Here is a 17685-nt window from a genome sequence, read left to right as displayed (position 1 = left end):
TCTTTAACATATAGAATTTTATTTTTATTTTTTTATGAACTGGTGCTAGAAAGTTAAACAGATTTGTAAATTACTTGTATTTAAAAATCTTAATCCTTCCAGTACTAATCAGCTGCTGTATGCTCCACAGGAAGTTTTTTTTTAATTTTTGAATTTCTTTTCTGTCTGACCGCAGTGCTCTCTGCTGACACCTCTGTCCAGAGTAGGAGCAAATCCCCATAGCAAACCTATCCTGCTCTGGACAGTTCCTGACACGGACAGAGGTGTCAGCAGAGAGCACTGTGGTCAGACTGAAAAGAACTTCCTCTGCAGTATACAGCAGCTGATAAGTATGTCACTGGAGTACCCCTTTTAAAAAAACAAAACAAAAACAAAAAAAACAGGAATATTGCTGGAATGGAGACATGGATTTTATAATGGTAAGTAACGTTGTCACCCACACTACAAGCCTTTACCAATTGTTTAGTTTGGGTGATACAGATGACAGATTCCCTCTAAAATAAAATGTTATGGAACATTTTTAGTTACAGGTTTTAGTAACTAGGTTCTTGACAAGGGTTGTTGATCCAGGGATTATTGTGATCAACAGACTTGGAGTCACCTTCTACCTCATAGGGGATTTTGCCTTCCTTTTGGATTGTTGTTTCCCAACCAGGGTGCCTCCAGCTGTTGCAAAACTACAACTCCCAGCATGCCTGGACAGCCAAAGGTAGTTGTAGTTTTTCAACAGCTGGAGGCACCCAGGTTGGGAAACACTACTCTGGATCAACGCTATAGGGTAACATGCTGAACTGTCTTACTATATTAGTGTGCAAGAAATTATTTTTCTCTGGTATAGATTTTTAGTCCACAACATGTTAGTTTTGGTGTCTGAAACACTGTGGAATTTTTGCAGATTTTTCCTGTTGTTCACATGTCAATTCCATATGTTCACATCTAGCATATACACTGCAGAATTCATGCAAGAAAATATGCATGTAAAATCTGCAGCATGTCGAAATATGGGACTTGTTTGGAGAATCTGGAGAATCTGTTGGAGATTTATCAAAACCACTACAGAGGAAAAGTGATGCAGTTGCCCATAGCAACCAATCAGATTGCGGGACTGACACCCTAGTGATATCCCTCCATCATAGCAAGTGTACCAAATACTATTAAAGCAGAACTGTGGCAAAACATTTTTCATTTCCCTTGTGCGAGGGCTACAAAAAACTAAAAAACTTCAGCTCCCCTTCCTACATTCCCCTGTTGCGCCGATATCTGCGTCCTGATCCTCCAGTGCTGGTGTTCTTCCTGGTTCATGAGCTTGTTGACTCGTACTGTATTCGGCATATCGCCGGCCGCAGCGGTGGCCCGCCTTGGCCGGTGATAGGCTGAGCGCACTGTCATGTAAGGAGCCTGGGCCCCGCCTTCTCTCTGCTGCCCAGGCTCCTGTGGAACTTAGGAGTTAAAGGTTTATTTATTTATTTTTTTAGGTTTTGCAGCCGGGGCACAGGGGAAATGAAAAATGTTTTGCTGCAGTTCTAGTTTAAAATCTCACCACACGTTGAAGGGGTAATCCAGGGATTAAAAAACAGAACATTTCTTTCAACGACCGCTCTCTACCTTCTCCATGGTTGGGTGGGGTTCTGTGGCTCAGTTCCATTGAATTTAATGGAGCCAAGTTGTAATACCACATTCAGGCTAAGTTTCCACTTGTTCTTTTTCTGGCAGTTTTTGGATATCTGCCACTGCAGTTTTTGAGCCAAAGCCAGAAGTGTATTCAAAAGGAATAGGACCTATAAAGGAAGGACTTACACTTCTTCTATCTTATGGATCCACTTCTGACTTTGGCTCAAAAACTACAGTGGCAGTTTTCCAAAAACTGCCAGAAAAAATAAACAAGTGGAAACTTTGCCTCAAAGTGGAGACAGACAGGGAGGGGTCTTTGAAATAAGTCTGTTTTTTAATTCCTGGATAACCCATTTAAACTGTTACGGGGCCATAGGCTTTCTAAAGAAATCCTTTCATGCATCAAGGGGAGAGAAATTTTTTTGTTTTTATTATAAAGACAGTAACACTTCATCTAAAAGAGTCCACAAAGTCACTTTCAAGAAATGTATTTTTAGAAGCATGACTTTACCCTTTAAAAGAAGTCTAGAAGTGGTTTCCTCTTTTGGAGACCATGAGAAATAGTTCTCAATAATGGTTTTTTTTTTTTTTTTTTTTTTTTTTTTTTTGGAGACTAGAGGATTTGTTAAAACTGCTGCAAAGAAAAGAGTTGAGCAAGTCACTTCCCAAAACCAGGTTGCAGCTTCTATTTAAAAGGGGTTTTAAGAACAATGACACCTGGAGTCTGGTAGCGATGAGCAGCAGTCCCCCCCCCCCCCCCCCTTGTCTCTTTTGCATCTGCTTTGAATAATCATGAGGCCAATGTAAACTTGCAATGTACATGTCATAGGGAAGAGATTGAACACCTCTGACTGCATTTTGCCTGCGCAGTCTTTACAGGTTTAGGGTCCCTGTCATTTGGGCATACCAAAAGTTTTTCTGTAGACTGGTTCTATTATATGGATGAAGATGATAGTGTGTTGGGAAGTAAAGCCCGTAACCACATGCTTCTCCTTGTCCTTTATAATGGTCAGTGGAGGTCTCAGCATTCAGCATAGAAGACCACGACTGATCAAAACTTTTGACATGATTTTTTTTTTTTCAAAATTATCAGGACACTTCAACCAAATACTGTTTTAGACAAAGGAGAACTGAGCAAATATATATTTAGCGTTAAAGGGGTATTCCAGGCCAAAAAACGTTTTTTTTATATATCAACTGGCTCCGGAAAGTTAAACAGATTTGTAAATTACTTCTATTAAAAAATCTTAATCTTTCCAATAGTTATTAGCTTCTGAAGTTCAGTTGCTGTTTTCTGTCTAACTGCTTTCTGATGACTCGCGTCCCAGGAGCTGTGCAGCTCCTATGGGGATATTTTCCCATCATGCACAGCTCCCGGGACATGACATCATCATTGAGCAGTTAGACAGAAAACTTCAGAAGCTAATAACTATTGGAAGGATTAAGATTTTTTAATAGAAGTAATTTACAAATCTGTTTAACTTTCCGGAGCCAGTTGATGTATAAAAATATTTTTTTGCCTGGAATACCCCTTTTAAGGCTGCTTTCACACTGCCGAGACCCGGCAGTACACCGGCTGTTGCAAAACTACGGGAGTATAGCTGGAGAAAAATTAGTCCATGCACAGTCTTTTTCTCTCGCTATACTGCTGTAAAACAACGGACCCCATTATAATCAATGGGATCCGTCCGTGCCTGTTGTGACCCGTCCCGATAATGGCTAAAGGCCAAAAAAAAGCCTAACGGACCCATTACGGGCGGGTCACAACGGCAATGTGACAGTAGCTCAATACTGCATTTACTCAGTCATCAAGTGCCCACTTTACCTATGTGGAGACACAAATGCTGTTATCCGGGTGAAGAAAAAAGGTTATGAATGATATAAATACAATGTACACATATATAAATGAAGAGTACAGAGAGCTTTCTAGACCTAGGACTGTAACCATGACAAGGGGGCATCCTCTATGTCTAGAGTAAAGAAGATTTCACCATTTCCACCCAACTTTGGTGGGTTTGACCATCTGCCTAATGTGTATCGGGCCTCCTGACTGTCTCCCCAACAGATAAGGGTCAGCAGTGTTGATTTCCGCTGCCTGACTCTTACCCCTCCTCTTTCCACAGAGAACACACACTTCTATGTATTTGGAGAAGTTGGTAGGGGTATCTGTCAGCTGAAGAAAGGTCTCTTGTAAGTTTAGCCTACAATTATTGAAGGTGTATGGCCAGCTTTATTTATATGTACTAGATTTATGAATGTTGGGTGTTAATCCAGGGCTTTATTCTGATTGATTCGTTTGGAGCATCTGCCTTATTGGGATGTTTTTGCCTTCCTCTGAAAAAAACAGTTACGTAGACAAAATTTTAGGTATCCTTCTGCTTAAGACAGAAAACCCACAATGCTCCCAGAAATAACTTGAAACTGACAAAAGTAATGAGAAAAAAAATTCTGAAAATTAACTGATGAAAATCAGACATTGGTTTTGATTTGTTGTTCAACAGAATCATTTTGAAAGAAATAATAATAAAAAAAACTCACCTGGGCACAATTGATGGTCCCCTTTTAAAGGCGATATCTCATGGGGGAAAAACTTAAAGGAGTAGTCCAGTGGTGATTCAGTGGTGAGCAACTTATCCCCTATCCTAAGGATAGGGGATAAGTTGCAGATCGCGGGGGGTCCGACCCCTGGGGCCCCCCGCGATCTCCTGTACGGAGCCCCGACAGCCCGCTGGAAGGGGGCGTGTCGACCTCCGCACGAGGCGGCGGCCGACACGCCCCCTCAATACAACTCTATGGCAGAGCCGAAGCGCTGCCTTCGGCAATCTCCGGCTCTGCCATAGAGATGTATTGAGGGGGCGTGTCGGCCGCCGCCTCGTGCGGGGGTCGACACCCGCTATCTCGGCGGAGAGCCGGGGCCCCGTACAGAGAGATCGCAGGGGGCCCCAGCGGTCGGACCCCCCGCGATCTCAAACTTATCCCCTATCCTTAGGATAGGGGATAAGTTTTTCACCACTGGACTACCCCTTTAACCCCTACTCTCCCCCGGACAATGCGTCACAACCTCTGCCCGAAGCAGGGGGCTGCCAAACCCCCTCCATATAGCTCTATTGGCGAGCCGAGGTTAGCCAAATGGGGGTGGTGCACCATCCGGGGGAGAGTTGGGGCTCCATAAGGGAATAGGGGTCGGACCCCTATTTTTACCATTAAATATCTCATTTAACTCAATATTTTGTTGCACACCCTTTTGAAGCTGCAATCCAGCGATTTCTGTAACTCTCAATGAGGACTTCTCCACTTGTCTCCAGATATCTTTGCTCCCTCCTCACTGCTCCATCTGTCTCAGGTATGAAGGTCATCTTATTCAGACTGCAATTATTTTGGGCCACTCCCCATTAGGGTGCGTTCACACGGCAGTCTGTCCCCTTTTTCTTTTTTTTCCCCCAGTTTAGGTTCCGTTGTTGCTACTTCTAAACGGATTACAAACGGTTGTAAAATAATCCCATTGATGTCAATGGGATTTTTTTTTGCAATCCTTTCACGTCGGTTTGCACCCGTCTGGGCTCATTTCAGTATTTTTTTTATTTTTTTTACGGAAGAAAGGACTGTGCATGCAGTGTTTTTTATATTTTTTTCTCCCGTCAAAAAAAAAAAAAAAAAAACGGAAGAAAAAACGGATACAGTAAATTTAACATTGAAGTCTATGGAAAACAGATGAGCCTTTAATGTCATCCGTTTGCATCCGTTTGTTTTTTATCCATTTTTTGATCGTTTTTACTTCTGAGCATGCTCAGAACAAAAACTTTTTTATTGGTTTATTACCGTATATACTCGAGTATAAGCCGACCCGAGTATAAGCCGAGACCCCTAATTTCAACCCAAAATCCCAGGAAAAGTTATTGACTCGAGTATAAGCCTAGGGTGGGAAATACCTCATCCCCTCCTGTCATCATCCAGACCCGTCATTAACATCCTCATCATCCCCTTGTCATCATCCCACACATCCCCCCTTCATCATCCCCTTGTCATCATCCCACACATCCCCTTATCATCCCACACATCCCCCCTTCATCATCCCCTTGTCATCATCCCACACATCCCCCCTTCATCATCCCCTTGTCATCATCCCACACATCCCCCCTTCATCATCCCCTTGTCATCATCCCACACATCCCCCCTTCATCATCCCCTTGTCATCATCCCACACATCCCCTTATCATCCCACACATCCCCCCTTCATCATCCCCTTGTCATCATCCCACACATCCCCCCTTCATCATCCCCTTGTCATCATCCCACACATCCCCCCTTCATCATCCCCTTGTCATCATCCCACACATCCCCTTATCCCACACATCCCCCCTTCATCATCCCCTTGTCATCATCCCACACATCCCCTTATCCCACACATCCCCCCTTCATCATCCCCTTGTCATCATCCCACACATCCCCCCTTCATCATCCCCTTGTCATCATCCCACACATCCCCTTATCCCACACATCCCCCCTTCATCATCCCCTTGTCATCATCCCACACATCCCCTTATCCCACACATCCCCCCTTCATCATCCCCTTGTCATCATCCCACACATCCCCTTATCCCACACATCCCCCCTTCATCATCCCCTTGTCATCATCCCACACCCCCCCCCCTTCATCATCCCCACCCCCCTTCATCATCCCCACACCCCCCCCCCCCCTTCATCATCCTCTTCTCATCATTCGCCCTCAGTGGTCTTCAACCTGCGGACCTCCAGAGGTTTCAAAACTACAACTCCCAGCAAGCCCGGGCAGCCATCGGCTGTCCGGGCTTGCTGGGAGTTGTAGTTTTGAAACCTCCGGAGGTCCGCAGGTTGAAGACCACTGCGGCCTTCAACATGCGGACCTCCAGAGGTTTCAAAACTACAACTCCCAGCAAGCCCGGGCAGCCATCGGCTGTCCGGGCTTGCTGGGAGTTGTAGTTTTGAAACCTCCGGAGGTCCGCAGGTTGAAGACCACTGCGGCCTTCAACATGCGGACCTCCAGAGGTTTCAAAACTACAACTCCCAGCAAGCCCGGGCAGCCATCGGCTGTCCGGGCTTGCTGGGAGTTGTAGTTTTGAAACCTCCGGAGGTCCGCAGGTTGAAGACCACTGCGGCCTTCAACATCATCCAGCCCCCTCTCACCCCCTTTAGTTCTGAGTACTCACCTCCGCTCGGCGCTGGTCCGGTCCTGCAGGGCTGTCCGGTAAGGAGGTGGTCCGGTGAGGAGGTGGTCCGGGCTGCTATCTTCACCGGGGGCGCCTCTTCTCCGCGCTTCCGGCCCGGAATAGAGCCGTTGCCTTGACAGCGACGTATCTGCGTCGTTGTCAAGGCAACGTGACTATTCTGAGGCCGGGCCCGAAGCGCTTAGAAGAGGCCTCCCCGGTGAAGATAGCAGCCCGGACCACCTCCTCACCGGACCACCTCCTTACCGGACAGCCCTGCAGGACCGGACCAGCGCCGAGCGGAGGTGAGTACTCAGAACTAAAGGGGGTGAGAGGGGGCTGGATGATGTTGAAGGCCGCAGTGGTCTTCAACCTGCGGACCTCCGGAGGTTTCAAAACTACAACTCCCAGCAAGCCCGGACAGCCGATGGCTGCCCGGGCTTGCTGGGAGTTGTAGTTTTGAAACCTCTGGAGGTCCGCAGGTTGAAGACCACTGCGGGTGGGGGAGTTCACTCGAGTATAAGCCGAGGGGGGTGTTTTCAGCACGAAAAATCGTGCTGAAAAACTCGGCCTATACTCGAGTATATACGGTAACTGAACAATAACTGATACAAATGTATAATATCCGTTATTGAAGTTTTTTTAAGTCCGTTTTTATTTTTGGTGGGAGAAAAACGGGACGGGTCTCGACGGCCATGTGAACGCAGCCTCAGATACTGCGCCAACTGTCTAAGGTGTGAAGGTGTCTTCTCCAGACTTAATGTTTCAGCTCCTTACACAAATGTTTAATAGGGTCCGATCAGGGCTCATAGAAGGCCACTTCATAATAGTCCAATGTTTTGCGTTTAGTCATTCTTGGGTGTTTTTAGCTGTGGTTTTTTGGATTATCCTGTTGGAGGACCCATGCCCTGTGACTAGAACCAAGCTTACCAACACTAGGCAGCACATTTCTCTTCAAAATGCCTTAATAGTCTTTAGATTTCATTGTACCTTGTATAGATTTAAAGGGGTACTCCGGTGAAAACCTTTTTTCTTTTAAAACAACTGGTGGCAGAAAGTTAAACATATTTGTAAATTACTTCTATTAAAAAATCTTAATCCTTCCAGTACTTATTAGCTGCTGAATGCTACAGAGGAAATTCCTTTCTTTTTGGAACACTGATGACATCACGAGCACAGTGCACTCTGCTGACATCTCTGTCCATTTTAGCAACTATGCATAGCAGATGTATGCTAAGGGCAGAATGATGGCTCAGTGGTTTGCACTGCTGCCTTGCAGTGCTGGGGACTTGGGTTCAAATCCCACTAAGGACAACAATAAATAAAGCATTATTATTATAATAACGTCAGCAGAGAGAACTGTGCTCGTAATGTCATCAGAGAGCATTCCAAAAAGAAAAGAATTTCCTCTGTAGTATTCAGCAGCTAATAAGTACAGGAAGGATTAAGATTGTTTAATAGAAGTAATTTACAAATCTGTTTAACTTTCTGCCACCAGTTGATTTAAAAGAAAAAAGGTTTTCACTGGAGTACCCCTTTAAAACGCCCTGTGCCAGATGCAGCACAGCAGCCCAAAACATAACTGGGCTTTGTCAATGCTTCCCAGTAGGTAGTGTTCTTTTTTTTTTGTATGCTTCATTTTTGCGTCTGCGAAAGTAGAGCCGCTATGACTTGCCAAAAGCTCCAGTTTTGTCTCATCTGTCCAAGGGACATTCTTCCAGAAGCTTTGTGGCTTGTCAATATGCATTTTGGCAATTGGCAGTCTCACATTTTTGTTTTGCTTTCAACAGTGGTGTCCTCCTTGGTCATCTTCCATTACGTCCACTTTGACTTAAACGGAGATGGATGGTGCGATCTTACACTAATGTACCTTGACCTTGGAGTTCACTTCTAATGTCTTTGGAAGTTGTTCTGGCCTCTCTGTTACCATTTGTATTATCTGTCTTTTCGATATGTCATCAATTTTCCTCTTGTGGCCACATTCAGAGAGGTTGGCTACAGTCCTGTGGACCTTTTTAAACTTCTAAATTATATGTGCAACTGTAGTCACAGGAACACCAAGCTGCTTGCAGATGGTCTTATAGCCTTTACCCTTTAACATGCTTGTCTATAATTTTCTTTCTTAACTCCTGAGACAACTCTCTCCTTGGCTTTCTGTGGTCCATGTTCAATGTGGTATCATATGGTCCATAATACCAAACAGCGCAATGATTAATTTTCACCCTGTTTATTGGAGACACCTGTGATGCGAATTGTAGGACACACCTTAATTTCACATGTCCCTTATGTAAAATTTTATAGGGGGACCATCATTTTTCTTCTATCCAGTTTAATTATTTTGTTTTTTCAGAATGATTCTGTTGAACCCCAATTCAAAAACAATGTCTGATTTTCATTCTTTAATTTTCAGTAAATTTCTATTCATTTATTAGCTTTGTCAGTTTCAAGTTATTTCAGGGAGCATTGTGGGGGTTTTCTATCTTTTTGCCGTGAGGTTACCAACAATTTTGTCTGTCTGTATATGGACCCACATGGCTTTTCGGGACATGTGGATGTACCTACAGCATTTTTGGACTGCCCAATAAATTCTATAAAAATATGGAATGCCTTCAACAGGGAACCATTACCTTTTGTCAAAAGAAAAGCAAATAGTACCCAGCCTAGTAATTCTCCTCACTGCTCCTTTGCTTGTTTTCCCAGGTATCTAAAAGAGTTCCGGACTGAGCAGTGCCCACTCTTTGTGCAACACAAATGCACCCAGCATCGACCCTACACCTGTTTCCATTGGCACTTTGTCAACCAGCGACGGCGGAGATCTGTGAGACGTAGAGATGGAACATTTAACTACAGCCCGGATATTTACTGCACAAAATATGATGAAACCTCAGGCCTATGTCCTGAAGGAGATGAGTATGTTTTTTTTTTTTTTTTTCTTTTTCTTTTTTTTTTGTAGTGTTTTAGCATTTGTATGTTTGCCTAAGCAGCTTAAGTTCTTTAGCAGTGAGTGTTTGTTAGTCACACGACCTCCTTCTGCAGGATGTAATAAATTTTGTAGTGCTTAAAGGGGTTGTCCAGCGAAAGAAAACAACCTGTATGTGGTGTCAAAGTATGATAAAGCAGCTTACTAATATAGGGGGAGATTTATCAAAACCTGTGCAAAGGAAAAGTTGCCCATAGCAACCAACCAGATTGCTTCTTTCAATCCGCAGAGGCCTTGTTAAAAATGAAAGAACCGAGCTATGGGCAACTGGGCAACATTTCCTCTGGACAGGTTTTGATAAATCTCCCCCATAATGTTTTTAGCCATAGTGCAGAGATCTCTCGATATCCACGCTGCTCTCCCCTTGTAGCTAGTAACATAGTTCATAAGGTTGAAAAAAGACCAGAGTCCATCAAGTTCAACCTATAAACCTATCTGGGTACTGCTGCCCCTCTCCTCCTGTCTGCCCAGAAAGAGACCAGTAATTTAAAGGGGGTCTCATATTAATGCTCATTAGGCAGAAAGAAGTGTTTCTCAAGTAAGATGGCAGTGAGCCTGTTTTCACTGAAATTACTGTGACTGAGAGAATTAGTGAGTAGTAATATGAGCTTCCCTGTTCACATTACATTGGCCTCTCCCTGGGAAGACTGGAGGGGGGGGGGGGGGGGGCTGAAGGGTCAGGAGCTCTGAGTGTTACATAATGTCACAGCTACAAGGGAGAATGCACAGCTTATAGAGAGATCTCCCTATATAACCCCTATAAAATTCTGTGAAAAAAAGGAAAAAAGAGACTGACGGACGGCGCCTCATGTATTACCCAGGGGTAAGAGAGTGATGAGTGGGGGGCAACCCCGCCGAGCTTATAGATGGCTGCTCACCTGGTGGTAGTAGTAACTGCGCATGTAACCCACAATAGATTGGGGTGCTTAGAGGTCCAAGCCGCTGCTAAGGCAAAGGGTTGCAGTAGAAGACTAGGTCGTCCTGGAGTGGATACTGGAAGCAAGGCAGGAAAAAAAAACCTTGAAGTAGGATGAATGATCCTGATCTGAGGAAGGGAGGGATGCTCCCGAAACGCGTCATTCTGTCAGTTTTTTATTTTCTGCATAATAAAATGTCCTGCTGAGGACTTTTCCAGTACTTCTGGCTTTGCCTCATCCTTCTCACCACAGTCAGCAGCGCCTACTTCAAGGTTTTTTTTCCTGCCTAGCTTCCAGTAACCCCTATAAAAGTTTTTTTTGTTTTTTTTTCGGGATTTTTACATCAATTACATCAATCAAATTGTAGCTGAGCTGCTGTAACCCAGCACAGACACTACACAAAGAATGAAGCCATTTGCTTCTGGCCTTGTTCATTATGTATTTGTTACAGCTGTGGCAAGTGATTGGTGGAGGTGCCGGGTGTAGGCACCCTGTCGATTAGACATTGATGGCCTAACCTGATGATAGGCCATTAATGTAAAATTCCCTGAAAACTCCTTTAAGTTGGGTTGCTCTGACTTCCAAATAAATAAAATAGGGCCTTTGTTTTGGTCAGAAATCCTCTGCAACATCTTATTTGAGATCAGCAGCCATCATAGGTGCAAAGTAGTAGATACCATCATACAGTATGAATGGCTCTGTTATAAATATATAAATACATGTATGGAAAGGCTCCTCTGCTTCATTTTGTATGTTTTCTTCTGGTTTTAGTTTGTTTGTTAAATTTTTTGAAATTGATCACCTCTGGATTTCAGATCTCTAATCCCTTTTTTATTCTATTGTTTGTGTTTGCTAGTTGCCCCTTCCTACACCGAACAACAGGTGACACAGAAAGAAGATACCATCTAAGATATTACAAAACTGGCATCTGCATCCACGAGACAGACTCTAAGGGTCATTGTACCAAAAATGGTCAGCACTGCGCCTTTGCCCATGGTCCCCATGATCTCCGTTCACCAGTATATGATATAAGGTAGCACTCAGTCTCTTGTTTCCCTTTGTGCCTTCCGCATGTCATCTGTAGGAGAAATTGCATGTTAAAGTATGTCAGACCCTAGGCTGTAAGACAAAATATTATAAACCATTGTTGGAGATACAATAGTTACAGGTTACTTAATATTTCTCCTTTTTGTAGAGAACTTCAGGCTATGGAGGCCCTGCAGAATGGGCAACCAACCCTGGATGGAAGCCTGGAAGGACAGACTGCTGTGGCTGCTAGTCATGCCATGATAGAGAAGATACTGGGGGAGGAACCACGCTGGCAGGGTGAGAAGCTTAATGCAATAAAAGTGGTGTCAGAATTCAGGACTGGTAGCGAAGTACACTCTTCTTTTAATATGTTATTACATTCAGAATAGATTTTGCACTTCACATAGTCCTGAATTAGAATCCACAACGTCAGAATAAAAAAAAAAAAACCTTTATGAAGATAAAAAAATGATGTGATAAAGCTAGTGAATTGCATCATACGTACATTGTCTATACATCTTTCATTGGGCTAAGGTGGGGTCCACACCACGTTTTTGCAATACAGTTCCCGTATACGTTTTCAATGTGAGAACCGTATTGAAAACCGTACGCATTGACTCTCCATTGAAAACCGTATGCCAAACGATGCATCCGGTTGTGTCCATTTTGCATCTCGTTCGGTTTTGTCAGTTTTTTTTTCCCGTACCCAAAAGCATACCACGGGTTTTGGTCCGGGTAAAAAAACGTATGGAAACCGAATGCATGGAAGTCAATGGGAACCGTACAGAACCGTATGTGCATACGGTTCCATCCCGTTTGCACCATACAGTTTTTGACACCGAAAGTATTTTTGGAATTTCAATCAAATAAGTGAAACTTTATTCATAATGGAGTAAAAAGTTAAAAACTTATACTTTTTTTTCCTTTAAAAACTGATGCAACCGGACATAATGTGTTCAAACCCTATATGGTTTTTTAACCATATATGGGTTAAAATTTGTGCACGCGTTTTGATCCGGTTTTTCTTTATTAGAAATTTAAATACAATAATTGTTTAAAAATAGGTGTCGTCAGCATACATAAGAATGAAAGAAAAAACTGGGTTGGTTGGTTGCGTGTTTTACTACATAAAGATTATGTCTAAAGGGAATCTAACAGCAAAATAACCCCCACTAACCTTAATATACAGGTATACACTGTGGGTAATCCTGATTTAAACAATGTTTACCTTGTCCAAATGCGTCCAGCTATTCCCAAGATATAATTTTTGTTGCTAATATGCAAATGTTTCCTTGTGCACAATGGAGGCGGGCTTTGGGACCTTTATCAATGTTCTTCCCGTCTCCAGTGGCCATATATCCTCTCTACCTTCATCAATATTCATAATGTAGAAAAAAGGATACAAAACAGGATCTCTGGCGCTGGTCCTGATATGATCACAAAGTTACTTGGATCCTTAGGTAGTGTTAAAACAGGTTTATTTAGCACAAAAAAATTATGCGTTTCTGACTCGAAATGAGCCGTTCGGCAGGTAACGTGCATGTTATGTCACATAAAACATTCTCAGAATCACATGGATAAGTTAAAGCATCCCAAAGTTACTACAACATAAAGTGGGACCGGTCAGCTTTGTAAAATGGGCCTTCGTCCTTAAGGCCAAAAATAGCCTGGTCCTAAAGGAGTTTAAATAAATATATATTTATTTAATATATAGTGATTCTCATGTCAAGTACCCTGTTGTATCTGCAGACACTACTTATGTGCTTGGGCACTACAAGACAGAACAGTGCAAAAAACCTCCCCGGCTCTGCCGTCAAGGATATGCATGTCCCTACTACCACAATAGTAAGGACCGGAGGAGAAGTCCACGTCAAAATAAATACAGGTATTCGATTATTCAAATACTTTTTGAACTGTTTTTAAAAAAAAAAAAAAAAATATTTTTTTTGTTCCCATGACACGTGTTTTTTATGAAAAAAATTGTTTGAGGAAAATGTCAAAAATAAAACAGAAATAATTGTCTTGTTTTAACTACTTTCTTTTAAATTAATAGCACAAAGGCATTCTAAAATATCTGTATGTATATAGAGGGCAGGGCTCGAAGCACAGTTTATACCACATTTTTTTTATTTTTCACTTTTACACATGTACATTTTTTTACTTTTTCATTTTTTTTGTCTCCCCATAAGATCATAAAAAAGACTCTCACAAAAATACATTATTATTACCGATTTCCTCATTAAATGACATGCAGAACTTATCTTGGACTTCGAAGAACCAGTAGCTACTAAAGATACACAGCATCGACGATCACATGATCACAAGACCAGGAAGCAATATTGCTCTCTGCTGATCTGTATACATAGCACCCATTGAGTGCACCTTCTCTGTGGACAACCCGGCTGTCACTGGCGGATGGCTTTCCACTCTAGCAGTGGCAACATTTTTGTCAGCTGTCTAGACATGTAACCCCTTCCCTCCTGGGCCATTTTAAATTTTTTAACTTTTGTTTTTTCCTCCTCCCTTTCTAAAAATCATAACACTTTCAATTTTCCACCTAAAGACCTATATAGTGGCTTGTTTTTGGGGGCTACTAATTTTACTTTGTAATAAAATTAATAATTTCACCACAAAATCTACAGCAAAACCAGAACAAAAAAAACAAAACAAACACCATTTTATAAATTTTGGGGTCTTCCGATTCTACGCAGTGCACCTTTTCAGTACAAATGACATCTTATCTTCATTCTGTAGGTCCATACGGTTACAAGGATACCTAATTTTATATAGGTTTTATTTTACTACTTAAAAAATATTATAACTACATGCACCAAAATTAGTATGTTTAAAATTGTCCATTCTGACCCCTATAACTTTTTTTATTTTTTTTTTCCGTGAATAGGGATGTATGAGGGCTCATTTTTTGCACCATGATCTAAAGTTTTTATTGGGACCATTTTTATTTTGATGGCACCTTTTTGATCGCATTTTATTTCTGGTATATGAAGTGACCAAAAGTACGCATTTCTGGACTTTGAAATTTCTTACGCTTTTGCCTTTGACCGTGCGGTTTGATTAACATTATATTTTGATAGTTTGGACATTTACGTACGCAGCAATACCACATGTGTTTGTTCTATTTTTTTAACATTTTTTTTTTTTTTTTTTTTTTGAAAAATGGGAAAAGGGGGGTGATTTAAACTTTTATTAAGGAAGGGGTTAAAGGCGTACTCCGGGATATGAAACTTATCCCCTATCCTAAGGATAGGGAATAAGTTTCAGATCGCTGGGGGTCCGACCGCTGGGACCCCCCAAGATCTCCCGTTCGGGGCCCTCTGCTCTTTGCCGAAATAGCACATTTCGCCCACCGCATGACTCAGCGGCCGACATGCCCCCCCCCCCCCCCCCCTCAATACATTTCTATTACAGAGAAGGCTGCCGAATGCAGTGTTCCGGCTCTCTCATAGAGATGTATTGAGGAGGCGCGTCGGCTGCCGTGTCATGCGGTGGTCGAACACGTCCCATGCCCACTGACTTACGGGGCCCCGTACGGGAGATCGCGGGGGGCCCCAGCGGTCGGATCCGCCCGCGATCTGAAACATATTCCCTATCCGTAGGATAAGTTTCATATCCCTGAGTTCTCCTTTTTAATGCATTTTTTATTAGTTTTATTGAAATGTAAAAAAAACTCATCGGCAATACAAAAAGAGATAGATATAAGGCAGGCAATGAGACACACAACACAGGGCATTACACATCATATAGTATGTATTATTTTGCCCACAAACATATGGTTCAATGACATAAAAAGGCCAGCCGATTAAACAAATAACAAAAGAACATGCACCCGTTGACCACCATGAAAAAATAAAAGTAGGTCTACTAGTAGGTCTCATCTGAATTTCACATATGTGATGGTCTAACAGAAACAAAGTAAATAATGAAGAAAGTGCCGTGCCGCTGTAAATATAGAAACATAACATACCGTATCTTAAAACATCTGCGGGTCGGTCAGGCCACATATGGAGGCCATGGAGCACTGGGTAGTTGTTGAAGAGCACCAAGTTCCCATACCTCATCTAATTTAGCTGGGAAGTTTCTGTGTCTATACACCACTTTAGAAATTGGAATAACAGGGTTAACCAATTTCTTCCACTTAGTACATGTAGGGGGTCGTGGGTCCATCCAACGTAGTGGTATCACCTTTCTGGCCATAAACGGGGACTCCCTGAGAAATGTACGGACATGGTGGGGCCACACCTCCTCATCCAGGATACCTAATAGACAAACAAGGGGGTCAGCCAAAATTGGTGGGGCCTCTAGGAAATTGAGTAATTGTGGGACTCTTTACCCCCCCCCCCCCAAAAGGATGCCACATAAGAGCTATCCCAGATAAGGTGCCAAAAGTCTGCCCTAGGGGCAGAGCATCTATGGCATGCATCCGAAGGCGCACGCCCCATCTGACAAAAAATGAGTGGAGTAATATAACAATAGTGCATAATATACAGTTGGATGAGCTTATTGTTGGCAGCTGGAGAAACCAACAGATGGGAGGATTGTATTTCCTCCCAAATCTCAGCGGTCATAGAAGGAATATGGAGCCTCCTGTGCCATTCAAAAGGGAGAGGAGTCAACCAAATTTTGCCCTGGATGAGGTGGGTGTACAAGATGGACACTAGGGAGCGTAGTACCCCAATCAGCGGGTTGGTGGAAATTGGAGGGCCACTACCTGGGAACTGAGCATTGACAGCATGGTGTAACTAGAGAAACTTAGAACGCATCCCTAGGGATCCCAAATGTAGTCTGAAGCTGTAAAAAGGAGCACAGGACATTATCAGTAAAGACAAGTTCCAATAAAGTATCCCTGTATCCTGTCCAGAATCCGGAGAGATAGGTAGGTCAGAAGGGACATCAGAATATGAGTGGATCTGCTTGGTGGCCTTCCACACCTGGACAGCTAGTTTATGTAGGGGGAGCAAATCTCCCACCAGGGGAACCTTTAACAAGGGACGAAAAGAAGGGAGCTGTACATATCTAGCCAGTGAGCATTAAGCAGTCGGCATGGGATCAGGTAGCACCCAGTGTCTCAAGTACCTGAGCTGGCCTGCTAAGTAATACAGATGGACATTCGGCAGAGCTGCTCCTGCCGCCAATTTAGGGCATTGGAGAGTGGACAATTTAACCTTATGTCTATTTGGACCCCATATAAAGGGAGCAAGCAGAGAATGCAAAGATCAGATCAGGTATAGATCAGACTTGATCGCATAAAAGTGGAAGCGCAAACCACTGTATAGCTTATATAAAATTCATGGTTTATTAGGATAGAAGGTGCAACGCAAAACAGGAGCGTTTCCAGCCCGTACCGGGCTCTTCCTCAGGCTGTATAATATGCCATTAGACAGTGTAACAATATAAAACACAAAGATACTTCACTTCCGGGTTTGGTAGAACGATACCTGAACCGGAACTGAAGGGCATATGTTAAAACATCAAACACATTAAAAAGTAGAATAAGAACTATTACCTTATAGAAGCAACCTAATCATAGGATCACATTCATCTATACATAAAATTACAAGTAATAATAAAAAATAACAAAGATAAAAATAACTGTATGTACCGGGACTGCTGGAGGTCCCGTAATGAGAACTGCTGTGTCAATAGCGCATGTGCAGAACTAAAGAATATGCTGTCAACGAAAATGCGCAGGCGCAAGACTAAACTGTAATGAGATCTAAGTAATGTTATGTGTAAAGTAGGAAATAATCGAGTGGAGTATGTAACCGAAGGAGGATGAGACCAATCGGTAAGTGGATCCGGATTATGTGATGATTTCTCTCACTTCATTAAGACCTTGAGGTGATAGGCTTCGTGGCTTAAAGATCCAATACATCTTTAATTTCTTTAGTTGTTCAAAACGATTGTTAGCCGTTGCGGTGGTTAGTTGTTCCTAAATGGGCAACGG

At 42.8% G+C, this 17685-nt stretch overlaps 1 protein-coding gene across 4 annotated transcripts in view; it reads left to right on the top strand.

Annotated features, from left to right (window-relative positions):
• UNK (unk zinc finger) overlaps positions 1 to 17685 on the top strand; it is a 110599-nt gene that overhangs the window by 30238 nt on the left and 62676 nt on the right. For all 4 annotated transcript variants that reach the window (XM_056550629.1, XM_056550630.1, XM_056550631.1 and 1 more), the window contains 4 exons: positions 9495 to 9704; positions 11548 to 11724; positions 11887 to 12017; positions 13470 to 13605. In XM_056550629.1, the coding sequence (XP_056406604.1) occupies positions 9495 to 9704; positions 11548 to 11724; positions 11887 to 12017; positions 13470 to 13605 (654 nt within the window). The remainder of the gene's footprint in view (positions 1 to 9494; positions 9705 to 11547; positions 11725 to 11886; positions 12018 to 13469; positions 13606 to 17685) is intronic.

Source organism: Hyla sarda, chromosome 13 (assembly GCF_029499605.1).
Source record: "Hyla sarda isolate aHylSar1 chromosome 13, aHylSar1.hap1, whole genome shotgun sequence".
NCBI lineage: Eukaryota > Metazoa > Chordata > Amphibia > Anura > Hylidae > Hyla > Hyla sarda.
This window is presented reverse-complemented; position numbering and strand designations above follow the sequence as displayed.